Genomic DNA, 13,420 nt, shown 5'->3' with positions numbered 1-13,420 from the left:
AGGGATTCCCAAATCCCCAGTGATTCCCAGATCCCCAGCTGGGGTCTCCAGCTGCTGGGCATCTGCAAATCCCCAGCAATGCTCAGCTCCCTGGAGGATTTCCATTTCCCTGGAGGATCTCCATCTCCTGCGGATCCCCAAATCCCTTAAGATGCTCAGCTCCCAAATTCCCAGCGATGTGATGCTCCCTGTGGGGTTTCCAGCCCTCGGGGGCTTCCCAACTTCTGGAGATTGCCAAATCCCTGGGGCTGCTCAACTCCCTGTGGGGTCTCCAGCTCCCAGGAACTCCCCAGCTCCTGGACCTCCCCAAATCTCCAAGAATCTTCAGCTTCCTGTGGGGTCTGCAGCCCCCAAGGCCTTCCCAGCTCCTAAGGATCACCCAAATCCTTGGGGATTCTCAGCTCCCTGTGAGTCTCCAGTTCCTGGGAAACCCCAGATCCCTGGGCATGCTCAGCTCCCCGAGGATCCCAACTCTCCAAGCACTCCCCAGTTCCCTGGGGGATCCCCAAATCCCTGTGGAACCCCAGCTCTCAGGGAATCCCCAGCTCCCAGGGGGATCAGGCAGCTCTGCTCCCGCTCTCCCTGGTTTTTGTCATTTCTGCAGTTGCTGTTGCAATAAAAAGTGGGAAAGGCACCGGCTGCCCCTGGCTCCTGCTCCAGGGGGAATTCTCCTAGTCCTGCCCTGCTCCGGGGGGGCTGGGACAGGACTGGGGAGGTGTTTTGGGGACAAAGCGTGCAGTTGTGGGTAAATCCAGGATGCGGATGTGCAGAGTCCCCTCCCAAAATCCTTATGGAGCCCACAGTGGGGTGGAACTGGGAGGGCCCTGCGCTGGAGGTGCACAGGGAGTCCCAAAGGAGCCCCCAGAACCTGGGACAACCCCCAGCAGGGAATGTGGGGAGCATTTCCCTTCCCAGCCCCACTCGTGGGTGCTGCAAGTTCCCCGGTGTGATGTGGGTGCCAAATCCCAAATCCTTGATCCCGCTGGGATCAGCAGCTGCTCCAGGCCCCGCTCTGTCCCCTCCCCATGCAGACCCTGGCCCCTCAGGGGCTGCAGGTGGCCCAGGGCCCCCCGAGGTGCTGCCAGAACAGGTGCAGTGGCCCTGGCAGGTGGCACCAGCTCCATGGGATGTGGTGCCCGGGGGCAGAGCCGTGGGAAAGGTGTGGGTGTCGGGGTGCCAGGGCTGGGGGTGTGGGGCACCCCCGTGCCCTGCCGCCCTCCCCATCACCTCCCAGTTCATCCTGCCCTGCTGCACTGGTGCTCTGCCCGCCGTGCAGGGCCTCAGGGGTGTCCCACAGCTGGGCATTGCCCACGGATGTGCCCCTGTCCCTGTGCCCCAGTTCCCAGCATCCCAATGCCCTGGCTGGGAACAGAGCAAGGACTGTGCCAGGAGCTGTTAGCTTTTATTTGCAGCATTAAATAGCACTAGGAAGGAGACAATAAATACCTTTTAGGGGGGAATAAATAACCAGTGAGTGCAGCACTCACAGGGTCTGGCCGTGGGGCCATGCTGGCCCTGGAGTCACAGCCGTGGCTGGGGGGGGGGTCACCAATAAATAGAGGGTACAAAAAGCCCCCCGGCAGCAAGGCTCATAAATAACTCATAAATAACCAGGGCAGGGGACACCCTGGCGGGGTCGGGTGCTCTAAAACAAGCACGGGCGGGGGGACACGGCCACCGGGGCGGGCTCAGCGCGCCGTGCGGGGCAGGACGCAGGTGCAGCCCACGGGCACTCGGATGTAATCCACCTCCAGCGCCACCAGCCCCGGCCCCGCGGGCCGCGGGCACGGCTTGCGCCGCAGCACCAGCATGGTCTGGTGGATGGTCACCGAGTTGAGCGACGTCGTCTCCCGGCCGGTTTTCACGTCCACGCAGCCGCTGCACAGGCACTCGGCGAAGGCCAGCTTGCGCGGGTAGCGGTTCTCGTCCTCGTCGATGCTGCGGGGACACGGCGGCACCTTCCAGTGAGCCACCAGCTCCACGCGGCTGGCATCGCCCAGCGGAGAGGGCGGGAAAGGGACGCGCGGGGTGTGCGGCACTCACCGGTAGCGCCACGGGGAGATGGAGCGCTCGTGGGGCTCGCTGCGGAGCCCGGCGCGCAGCGACAGCGCGGGGCAGCCGAGCGGGCGCTGCCGCCGCAGCCGCCGGGCCCCGCCGGCCTCCAGCCGCTCCAGCTGCGGCACCAGCTGCACGGACACGTGGCGGTCCCAGCGCAGGCTGCGGCCCAGCAGCTGCGCCGGAGCCTCGTCCCCCAGCTCGGCCCCGCTGTAGCAGCGCACGGCGGAGGGCGCGGAGCCGCCCCCGGGGCGCCGCAGCCCCCGGCACTGCCCCAGCGCCGCCAGCAGGGCCAGGACACACAGCCAGCCCTGTGGGGACAGCACAGCGTCAGGGACACCGCGGGGACAGGCACACAGGGCACAGGGACAGGCACACACGGCACAGGGACAGGGACACGCGGGGACAGGCACACAGGGCACAGGGACAGGGACAGGCACACAGGGCACAGGGACAGTGACACACGGCACAGTGACAGTTACAGGGACAGGCACACAGGGCACAGGGACAGTGACAGGGACAGGCACACACAGCACGGGGACAGGGACAGGCACACACAGCACGGTGACAGTGACAATGACAGTGACACCCGAGGGGACAGGCACACACAGCACAGTGGCAATGCAAGTGCCAGTGGCAGTGCCAGACACACACAGCACAGTGGCAGTGGCAGTGCCAGGCACACGGCACGGTGGCAGTTGCGGTGTCAGTGGCAGTGACAGTGGCAGTGGCAGTGGCGGTGGCGGTGGCAGTGGCAGGCACACGGCACGGTGGCAGTGGCAGTGGCGGTGGCAGTGGCAGTGGCAGTGGCGGTGGCAGTGGCAGTGGCGGTGGCAGTGGCGGTGCCAGGCACACGGCACGGTGGCAGTGCCAGCCGCGTGTCCGCGTGTTTCTCCATTTCCTGCCCGTTGTCTGTTTCCCACTGGCACAAGCCCTCTCTGTCCCGGTACCTGTGGGTGCCTGGGGTCTCCGCGTCCCCAGAGCATCCCCACATTTTCCTCGCTCTGTCTCTGTCTCTCTCTGTCTCTGTCTCTGTCTCTGTCTCTCTCTCTCTCTCTGTCTCTGTCTCTCTCTGTCTCTCTCTCTGTCTCTGTCTCTGTCTCTGTCTCTGTCTCTGTCTCTGTCTCTGTCTCTGTCTCTGTCTCTGTCTCTCTCTGTCTCTGTCTCTCTGTCTCTGTCTCTCTGTCTCTGTCTCTGTCTCTCTCTGTCTCTCTCTCTGTCTGTCTCTCTCTCTCTCTGTCTCTGTCTCTGTCTCTGTCTCTGTCTCTCTCTCTGTCTCTGTCTCTCTCTCTCTGTCTCTGTCTCTCTGTCTCTGTCTCTGTCTCTGTCTCTGTCTCTGTCTCTGTCTCTCTCTGTCTCTGTCTCTCTGTCTCTGTCTCTGTCTCTCTCTGTCTCTCTCTCTGTCTGTCTCTCTCGCTCTCTGTCTCTGTCTCTGTCTCTGTCTCTGTCTCTGTCTCTCTCTCTGTCTCTGTCTCTCTCTCTCTGTCTCTGTCTCTCTCTCTCTGTCTCTGTCTCTGTCTCTCTCTCTCTGTCTCTCTCTGTCTCTGTCTCTGTCTCTCTCTCTCTGTCTCTGTCTCTGTCTCTGTCTCTCTCTGTCTCTGTCTCTGTCTCTCTCTCTGTCTCTGTCTCTCTCTGTCTCTGTCTCTCTCTCTCTCTCTGTCTCTCTCTGTCTCTCTCTGTCTCTGTCTCTGTCTCTGTCTCTGTCTCTGTCTCTGTCTCTGTCTCTGTCTCTCTCTCTCTGTCTCTGTCTCTGTCTCTGTCTCTCTCTGTCTCTGTCTCTGTCTCTGTCTCTGTCTCTGTCTCTGTCTCTGTCTCTGTCTCTGTCTCTCTCTCTGTCTCTGTCTCTCTCTGTCTCTGTCTCTGTCTCTGTCTCTGTCTCTGTCTCTCTCTGTCTCTGTCTCTGTCTCTGTCTCTCTCTGTCTCTGTCTCTGTCTCTGTCTCTGTCTCTGTCTCTGTCTCTGTCTCTGTCTCTCTCTGTCTCTCACTCTCTCTCTGTCTCTGTTTCTGTCTCTGTCTCTCTCTCTGTCTGTCTCTCTCTCTGTCTCTGTCTCTGTCTCTGTCTCTGTCTCTGTCTCTGTCTCTCTCTGTCTCTGTCTCTGTCTCTGTCTCTGTCTCTCTCTGTCTCTGTCTCTGTCTCTGTCTCTGTCTCTGTCTCTGTCTCTGTCTCTGTCTCTGTCTCTCTCTGTCTCTCACTCTCTCTCTGTCTCTGTTTCTGTCTCTGTCTCTCTCTCTGTCTGTCTCTCTCTCTGTCTCTGTCTCTGTCTCTGTCTCTGTCTCTGTCTCTGTCTCTCTCTGTCTCTGTCTCTGTCTCTGTCTCTGTCTCTCTCTCTGTCTCTGTCTCTGTCTCTGTCTCTGTCTCTGTCTCTGTCTCTCTCTCTGTCTCTGTCTCTCTCTCTGTCTGTCTCTCTCTCTGTTTCTGTCTCTGTCTCTGTCTCCGCGTGTCGCTGTCGAGGTGTTCCCATGTCTGTACCTGTGTTCATCTGTCTCGTATCGATGCCTATGCGTCTGTAACCAACGAGCCATACATCTATATCTATATCTATCTCAATCTGCTTATCCATATATCTCGTATATCTCTATTTCTATCTCCAGCTAGCTGCGTCTACATCCAGCGAGAGCTATTTCTATTTCTGTATTTCTATTCTATTCCTAATATATAATTAGAAACAAATAGAAATAGAAATATATTTATAAAATATATTTATATCTTTATAAATATATAAATATATAAAATATATTTAATAAATATATAAATATATAAATATATAATATAAATAATAACTATATAGAAATATATAATTAATATATATAAATATATAAATATATATTATATATATAAAATATATAAATTATATAATATATATAATATAAATAATAATTACATAGAAAAATATAATTAATATATATAAATATTTATATTTATATATATAAATATATATTTAGAAAAAAAGATATATATCTTTTTAGAAAAAAAAGATATATATTATATTATGTAATATATAATTATATTTATATATTTATAAATATATAAATATATAAAACATATTACAAAATATATAAATATAAATATATATTTATATTTATATAAACATATAAAATATATTACAAAATATATACATATAATATATACATATAAATATATATGTATATTTATATAAATATAAAAATATATTACAATATATAAATATAAATATATATATTTATATAAACATGTAAAATATATTACAAAATGTATAAATATAAATGTATATCATATTTTATATATAAATATAAAATAGATAAATATTTTGTACTTAAATGTTTTTAAATGTAAGTGTATGAAATCAATATTACTGCAAAGAAGAAAGTAAATATATAGAGGAATAGACAATGTAAGGAAAAGGATAAAGCAAAAGAAATAGAGCGCCTAAATACACATAGAAAATGAAAATAGAATAGAAAATGAAAATAACAACTAAAAAGAACATCCAATCGAATATAAATGACATGAAAGGGAATGTAACCGAATATGAAATATCGTCCCTGCAGTAATAAATAAAAACCTGTGTTGAGAGTGCACACACACGGGACAGGGACAGCTGTGGGCTGTGCTCCCACACCCATGCCAGCCACGGATAGAAACACCAATAAATAGATATAAAATCAAATCTAAATATGTCAAAAATACATATCAATACAGATAAACACAGACACGGCACAGAGCAGCCATGCGCACTCACACACACAGCATGACATGGAAATAAATATATATAAATAGAGATACATACAGACAGACACAGCGCTGACATGGCAATAGATATATATTTATATATATAAATAAAAAAATATATAAATATATATAAATAGAGATACATACAGACAGCGCTGACATGGCAATAGATATATATTTATATATATAAATATAAAATATATAAATATATATAAATAGAGATACATACAGACAGACACAGCACTGACACGGAAATAAACATATATAAATATATATAAATAGAAATAAACACAGATAAACACAGGCACACAACAGTGACATGGAAATAAATACATATAAATACATATAAATATATATAAATATGTATAAATGCAGCTAAACACACACAGAGCACTGACACAGGTGTGCCCACCCCGGAGCTGGGTTTTACACACCCGCACACCTGGGCACAGGTGTGCACACACAGACACACACAGGGAAACACAGCATAAAATGGACACACATAAAACACACATAAAATACACACACACAAAATACACATAAAATACACATAAAATACACACACATAAAATACATACACATAAAATACACACACACAAAATACACACACATAAAATACACACATATAAAATACACATAAAATACACACATATAAAACACACTCACATAAAACACACATAAAATACACACACATGAAGCACACACACATAAAATACACACATAAAACACACACAAAAAATACACACACATAAAATGCACACATAAAATACACATAAAATACAAACACATAAAATACACATAAAATACACACACATAAAATGGACACACATAAAACACACACATAAAATACACACACACAAAATACACACACATAAAATACACATAAAATACACATAAAATACACATAAAATACACACACATAAAATACACACATAAAATACACACACACAAAATACACACACATAAAATACACATAAAATACACATAAAATGCACACACACAAAATACACACACATAAAATACACACATAAAACACACACACATAAAATACACATAAAATACACATAAAATACACACACACAAAATACACACACATAAAATACACACATAAAATACACACACACAAAATACACACACATAAAATACACACATATAAAATACACATAAAATACACATAAAATACACACACACAAAATACACACATATAAAATGCACACACATAAAATACACACACACAAAATACACACACATAAAATACACACACATAAAATACACATAAAATACACACATATAAAATACACACAATAAAACACACACACATAAAACACACATATAAAATACACATAAAATACACACACATGAAGCACACACACATAAAACACACACTTAAAATGCACACACATAAAACACACACGTGGTGTGTAATACATAAAATACACACAGGGTGTGTAACACACATGTAAAATACACACACAGAGCCCTGCACGGGTGTGTAACACCACATAAAATACACCCATGGTGTGTAATTCCCACATAAAATACACCCATGGTGTGTAATTCACACGTAAAATACACCCATGGTGTGTAATTCACACGTAAAATACACCCATGGTGTGTAATTCCCACATAAAATACACCCATGGTGTGTAATTCACACATAAAATACACCCATGGTGTGTAATTCACACATAAAATACACAGAGCTGTGCACAGGGTGTGTAACACACACATAAATTACACAGGGCTGTGCACAGGGTGTGTAACACACTCATTACACACTTAGAGCTGTGCACAGGGTGTGTAACACACATAAATTACACAGAGCTGTGCACAGGGTGTGTAACACACACATAAATTACACAGGGCTGTGCACATGGTGTGTAACACACACACATAAATTACACAGAGCTGTGCACAGGGTGTGTAACACACTCATTACACACTCAGGGCTGTGCACAGGGTGTGTAACACACACACACACACACACACACACATAAATTACACAGGGCTGTGCACATGGTGTGTAACACACACACATAAATTACACAGAGCTGTGCACAGGGTGTGTAACACACACATAAATTACACAGAGCTGTGCACAGGGTGTGTAACACACACACATAAATTACACAGAGCTGTGCACAGGGTGTGTAACACACACATAAATTACACAGAGCTGTGCACAGGGTGTGTAACACACTCATTACACACTCAGGGCTGTGCACAGGGTGTGTAACACACACATAAATTACACAGAGCTGTGCACAGGGTGTGTAACACACACATTACACACTCAGGGCTGTGCACAGGGTGTGTAACACACACATAAATTACACAGGGCTGTGCACAGGGTGTGTAACACACACACATAAATTACACAGAGCTGTGCACAGGCTGTGTAACACACACATAAATTACACAGAGCTGTGCACAGGGTGTGTAACACACTCATTACACACTCAGGGCTGTGCACAGGGTGTGTAACACACACATAAATTACACAGGGCTGTGCACAGGGTGTGTAACACACACACACATTACACACTCAGCGCTGTGCACAGGGTGTGTAACACACGCATTACACACTCAGAGAACCCCCCCATGACACACTCACACTCACACACACTCAGGGCTGTGCACAGGTTGTGTAACACACACACATTACACACTCAGCGCTGTGCACAGGGTGTGTAACACACTCAGAGAACCCCCCCATGACACACTCACACTCACACACACTCAGGGCTGTGCACAGGGTGTGTAACACACTCATTGCACACTCAGAGAACCCCCCATGACACACTCACACTCACACACACTCAGGGCTGTGCACAGGGTGTGTAACACACTCATTACACACTCAGAGAACCCCCCCATGACACACTCACACTCATACACACTCGGGGCTGTGCACAGGGTGTGTAACACACTCATTGCACACTCAGAGAACCCCCCCATGACACACTCACACTCACACACACTCAGGGCTGTGCACAGGTTGTGTAACACACACACATTACACACTCAGCGCTGTGCACAGGGTGTGTAACACACTCAGAGAACCCCCCCATGACACACTCACACTCACACACACTCAGGGCTGTGCACAGGGTGTGTAACACACTCATTGCACACTCAGAGAACCCCCCCATGACACACTCACACTCATACACACTCGGGGCTGTGCACAGGGTGTGTAACACACTCATTGCACACTCAGAGAACCCCCCCATGACACACTCACACTCACACACACTCAGGGCTGTGCACAGGGTGTGTAACACACTCATTGCACACTCAGAGAACCCCCCCATGACACACTCACACTCCACACCCCCTCCCACCCCACACCTTCTCCCCCCAGCCCCCCGCACCCCACGTTACCATCAGCCCGGTGTTGCGGGACCACGCCGGAATTGGGGCTGGGGCGGCGGAGGGAACACGCCCGAATCTGGGCAAGGGACCACGCCAGAACTGGAGGGGACCCTTGGGAAGTGCAGCCCCGGGGATGAGGCGGCCGAGTGGCAGCGCCGCCGCCGCCGCCGCCTTTTTATAGGGCCGGGCAGGTGATGTGCACACACCTGGAAACTCCAGCTCCAGGTGCCTTCCTCCTCCCCGCGGGCCGGCACTTCCTTCTGCGCCCCACGTGTGCCAGCCGGGAACACGGGCGCCTCGCAGCTCCAGAGGCTCGGGAGGGAGGTGGGAAGGGGTGTCCTGGTGACACGGGGACGGGCATCCCCCAGGCTGTGCCCCCGTTGCGTCACCGGCACCGTGAGATCACCAGCGCATTCCCGGGCAGAAATCCCAAATTGGGCAACCCTGGGAAGGGCTCAAGGGCTGCCATCACCCCTCCAGGATGGCCCAGTGGCCTCCAGCAGCACCCCTGGGATACTGGTTTTGTGCTGGGAACAAGGAGCAGGGCTGGAGGATGGGAAATCCCAGGGACCCCAAAACTGGTCTCTGAATGAGAGGGGTCTGGCAGAGGTACCCCAGGTGATGCCCCCCACTAACACTTCACACCAGTAGGATACTGGTTCCATACTGGGAAATCCTTTGGGATGCTCAGGGCCCACGAACACTGCTCTCTAAATTAGGGGCATTTACCAGAGGGACCCCCTGATGCCAGGCAGGGCAGAGCCCCCCAGTCACACACCAGTGGGACACTGGTTTCACACTGGGTGCTGCCCCAGGAAACAGAGCAGCCTTTGCTGCTCCTGCCCCAAAAACCCCCAAAGTGAGGGGTACATACCCCCTCCCACCCAAGGCAAGGGAGGATGCAGAGAAGAGCAGGAAAAGGTAAAATTGGTTATCAAAATATTTTATTTCAGGGAGATCCCTCCAAAAAAAAAAAAAAAAAAAAAAAGAAAAAAAAAGAAAAAATAAAGGAAAAAAAAAAAAAAGAAACCGAAACAAAACAAAACAAAACCAAAAAAAAAAGGAAAAGCCAAAGGAAGAAGGACCCTCCTGGCAGACAGACACGCCCACAACACCTGCAGGGCTCCTGGGCAATCAACTGAACCGATGCCCTGCTCCAAGGAAACGACAGGGCACTCCCGAGGGGACTGAGCAGGAATATATATATATATCATTTTTCCTGGGGGAGGAGGGGTGCTGCCAGCAGTTCACAGCAGTTTTCGGCTCTCTCGGCACACGGGACTAGAACTGCATTGCTGAAGACACTCAACACACAGCAGGGCTAACTAGGAGAATACAACTCGAGGCTAGCAAAGAGGAGAGGGGACACAGGAGAGGTGGGAGCATCCCACGGGGCCGGAGTCCTCTGTGCAGAATTTACACGGCCCCGGAGCCCTCCCGGAGCCGTTCGTCGCGGGCTTTTCCCGGCCGGACAAAAACTTCCTTAATTTTCTTTGTGTGTGTGGGTTTGGTTTTTTGTTTTTTTGTTTTGTTTTTTTTTTTTTTTTTCTTAAAAAGAACCGCGGCCAAAATGAAGACGAGGAACTGCAAAATCCCAAAGCGGCCGCCTTTCCCCACTATTTATAAAAACATCAGCAGTCACTACGGGGCACGGCCCACTATACTTTTCCCGGGATTTTGGCCCGTTTGCGGGCGATGGCGTCTTCCACCGCCTTGAGCTGCTTCAGGAGCTCCTCGCGCCGGGACAGGGTGCTGGATTTGCTGCCCTTGGCAGCCGCAGGGCCCGGCTCCGAGCCCTTGCCCGGCACGCTCGTGACTTTGCTGGAGCTCTTGGACTGAGGGGACAGCTGGCGTTTCCTGCAGGGAGAGAGGGAGGTGGCAGTGAGAGGAGCTGGGAACGGCCCAAAGGCTCTGAGGGAATCCCAAAGTGCACTGAGCCCCACTGGCCACGTTGAATCATGGGTTTTAAGGTCCTTTCTCACACAAATTCCATCTCTTTCCTCTTATCACTACCACGGGGTGCTCCAGCCTGGCCTTGGGCACTGCCAGGGATCCAGGGGCAGGCACAGCTTCTCTGGGCATCCTGTGCCAGGGCATCAGCACCCTCCCAGGGAAGGATTTCTCCCTGATTTCTGAGCTGAACTAAAATACCAGGAAGTGCCACATGTAACACATGGCTCTAGCAGCAGGTGGGAGAAAAGAGGTTGGGAGACAGGAGGAGGCCTTGGGTTGAAAACTGGCTTAAACAGTAAAAAACCAGCCATTCCATGGGGATTCCCAGGATTAAACTCAGTGCCAGCTCGTGGCTGCAGTGAGACCCAGAGGAGAGAGCAGCCCTGGAGCATCCCCTCAATCCCAAATCCTTCAGCCCCTTCCCTGTGATGTTTGCCCCCAGAGATGCTTGGAGAGGATCCACAACCCTCGAGCCCCCAGAGCCACACATCCAGTCCTGCACGGGGATATTCCCAGCACTGCAGCAGGCACAGCCTGCCAGGAGTTTGGCTGAGCTGGTCACCTGGCACCAGCATGGGAAGGTGCAAAGCCAGGGCTGTCACTGCTCTGTCCCACGCAGGGGACACAGCTGAAAAAGCCACAGCAGCAAGGGGAGCAGCTGAGGGTGTGCCAGGCCGGGAAAAGGGGAATCAGGCACTGGAACCGGGTGCCAGGAGGAGCTGGGCAGGGGGACAAGGGGTTGCACTCTGGTGCTCATTAACACCGTGCTAACGAGCTGCAGAGGCACTGGCTGAGCTCATTCCTCACCCACTTGGCTCCTGGCACTCCTGCTCTTCTCCCAGCTGGAATGGCCCAGCTGGAGGCTCTGCACGAAGCCCTGGCACCCCGGCACCTGCCCAGGCAGCTCCGCGTCCTTCCTCGTGCTGTGCTCCATGGCAACTGGAACTGCCAGCCTGGGAGAGCCGGGGAGCGCCTGGAGCAGGGCCGGAGCCCCTGCAGGAGCTGGGCTGCAGGCCCTGGAGGGGTGTGAGGCCCAGCAGAAGCAGCAGCACTCACCTGTCTGCCTGTGCAGGGGAAGGTTTTGGGTTCTGGCCCCGCTGCCGTTCCTGTTTGGGGGATGAGAGTCTCCCGGTCGCCTTCCTATCGCGAGAGCCTGGTGGGAGAGGAAAAGGACATTCCTTCATGTTCCTGCTTGGCACCAAGGCACAGGCCACCCCCTGCCTGCACCGATTGACCACGTCGTGCCAAAAAAAAAAGCCAAGTCCAGCAGCAGCTGGAAAAGCCTCACTGTGTGCCCCCTGCAGCCCTGGGGGAGCAGAGAAGGAGGCAGGGCTGTGCCCCGCAGTCACCTGTACACACCACCTTCCATCAGCCCTTCTTCACCCTCCAGCTGCTGGAATAAGGCTCTCCCGTGGCATTTGGTGCCTGCAGAGCTGCTGGCTCTGCCCTGGCGGGTCACAGGGTGCACTGGCTGCAGCAGTGACAGGTGAGGGCAGCTCTGCTGCTTTCGGAGCCAGCGGGGCCTCCCCCGAGGCAGCAGCACCCCCGTGTTTGTTCAGCACGGCTCAGCTGCCAGGCCCTGCCCCAACAGAGCTGCCCTGGGCACTCAGGGATGCTGGGGAGCAGCTGGGTTATCCCAGGAACAGAGAGGGAATTCCACCTGGAAGGCAGCCTGTGGAGCTGCTGCCCTGCACTGACCTCAGCTGGAGCAGCAAGGGTGCCCAGTGCCTCGTGGTGGCATCCCCTGTGTGTGCCAGGGCATCCCTCTGCTCCTGAGGATGGAACTGGGACAGCCTCAGCCCACAGGTGCAGGTCACAGAGCAGGTGACACACTCAGCCACCACCACTGACCAGTTTGGTGCTGGGATGCTGAGGGGCTCAGCCACAACTCAGCCAAGGGCACCTTTGCCGTTGGATTTGGGGCTCCGTGCCTCCGACTCCCCATCCCTGGAAGTGTTCAAGGCCAGGCTGGATGGGGCTTGGAGCAACCTGGGGGTACTGGAAGGTGTCCCTGGTCTTCAGTCCCTTCCAGCCCAAACCAATCTGTGCTTCTACGATTTGCTACAGCTCAAAAACTGCTTTTTAACAAAAAGCCGAGGATGACATCAAGTTGTGTCTAGAAAGTGTGCTGGCCTGGCCCTGTCACTCGTGTGTGAACCAGACCCCAGTGAACTTCAACCTCGGGCAGTCCCTTGCAGGCTGCCCTTGCAGGAGGTGAACCTTGCAGGTTATTAGCACAGACCTTCTGCTGGCTGGCACCCAGAGTCAACAAGATCCACCTACGGCTGAGCCACCAGGGAAAACAACATCACGTGGCAGCTCCGACGT

General features: G+C 51.1%; 2 protein-coding genes across 4 annotated transcripts in view; both read right to left on the bottom strand.

Annotated features, from left to right (window-relative positions):
* Nucleotides 1–1,400: 1,400 nt before the first annotated feature.
* Nucleotides 1,401–2,953, bottom strand: IL17C (interleukin 17C). Its single transcript, XM_068202775.1, has 3 exons — nucleotides 2,825–2,953; nucleotides 2,044–2,366; nucleotides 1,401–1,938 (listed from the first exon to the last, which is right to left on the bottom strand). Exons 1-3 carry the CDS (start codon nucleotides 2,951–2,953, stop codon nucleotides 1,689–1,691), a joined length of 702 nt encoding a protein of 233 aa, XP_068058876.1. The 3' UTR covers nucleotides 1,401–1,688.
* A 7,723-nt stretch (nucleotides 2,954–10,676) lies between these two features.
* ZC3H18 (zinc finger CCCH-type containing 18) overlaps nucleotides 10,677–13,420 on the bottom strand; it is a 43,251-nt gene continuing 40,507 nt past the window's right edge. For all 3 annotated transcript variants that reach the window (XM_068203167.1, XM_068203169.1, XM_068203168.1), the window contains 2 exons: nucleotides 12,149–12,245; nucleotides 10,677–10,996 (listed from right to left, as the gene is read on the bottom strand). In XM_068203167.1, coding sequence (XP_068059268.1) covers nucleotides 10,798–10,996; nucleotides 12,149–12,245 — 296 coding nt within the window. In that variant the 3' untranslated portion in view covers nucleotides 10,677–10,797. The remainder of the gene's footprint in view (nucleotides 10,997–12,148; nucleotides 12,246–13,420) is intronic.

The sequence above is a fragment of the Anomalospiza imberbis genome, chromosome 12 (genome assembly GCF_031753505.1).
Source record: "Anomalospiza imberbis isolate Cuckoo-Finch-1a 21T00152 chromosome 12, ASM3175350v1, whole genome shotgun sequence".
NCBI classification, from domain to species: Eukaryota; Metazoa; Chordata; class Aves; order Passeriformes; family Viduidae; genus Anomalospiza; species Anomalospiza imberbis.
The sequence above is the reverse complement of the archived record's forward strand: the minus strand, read 5'-3'. Positions and strand labels throughout refer to the sequence as shown.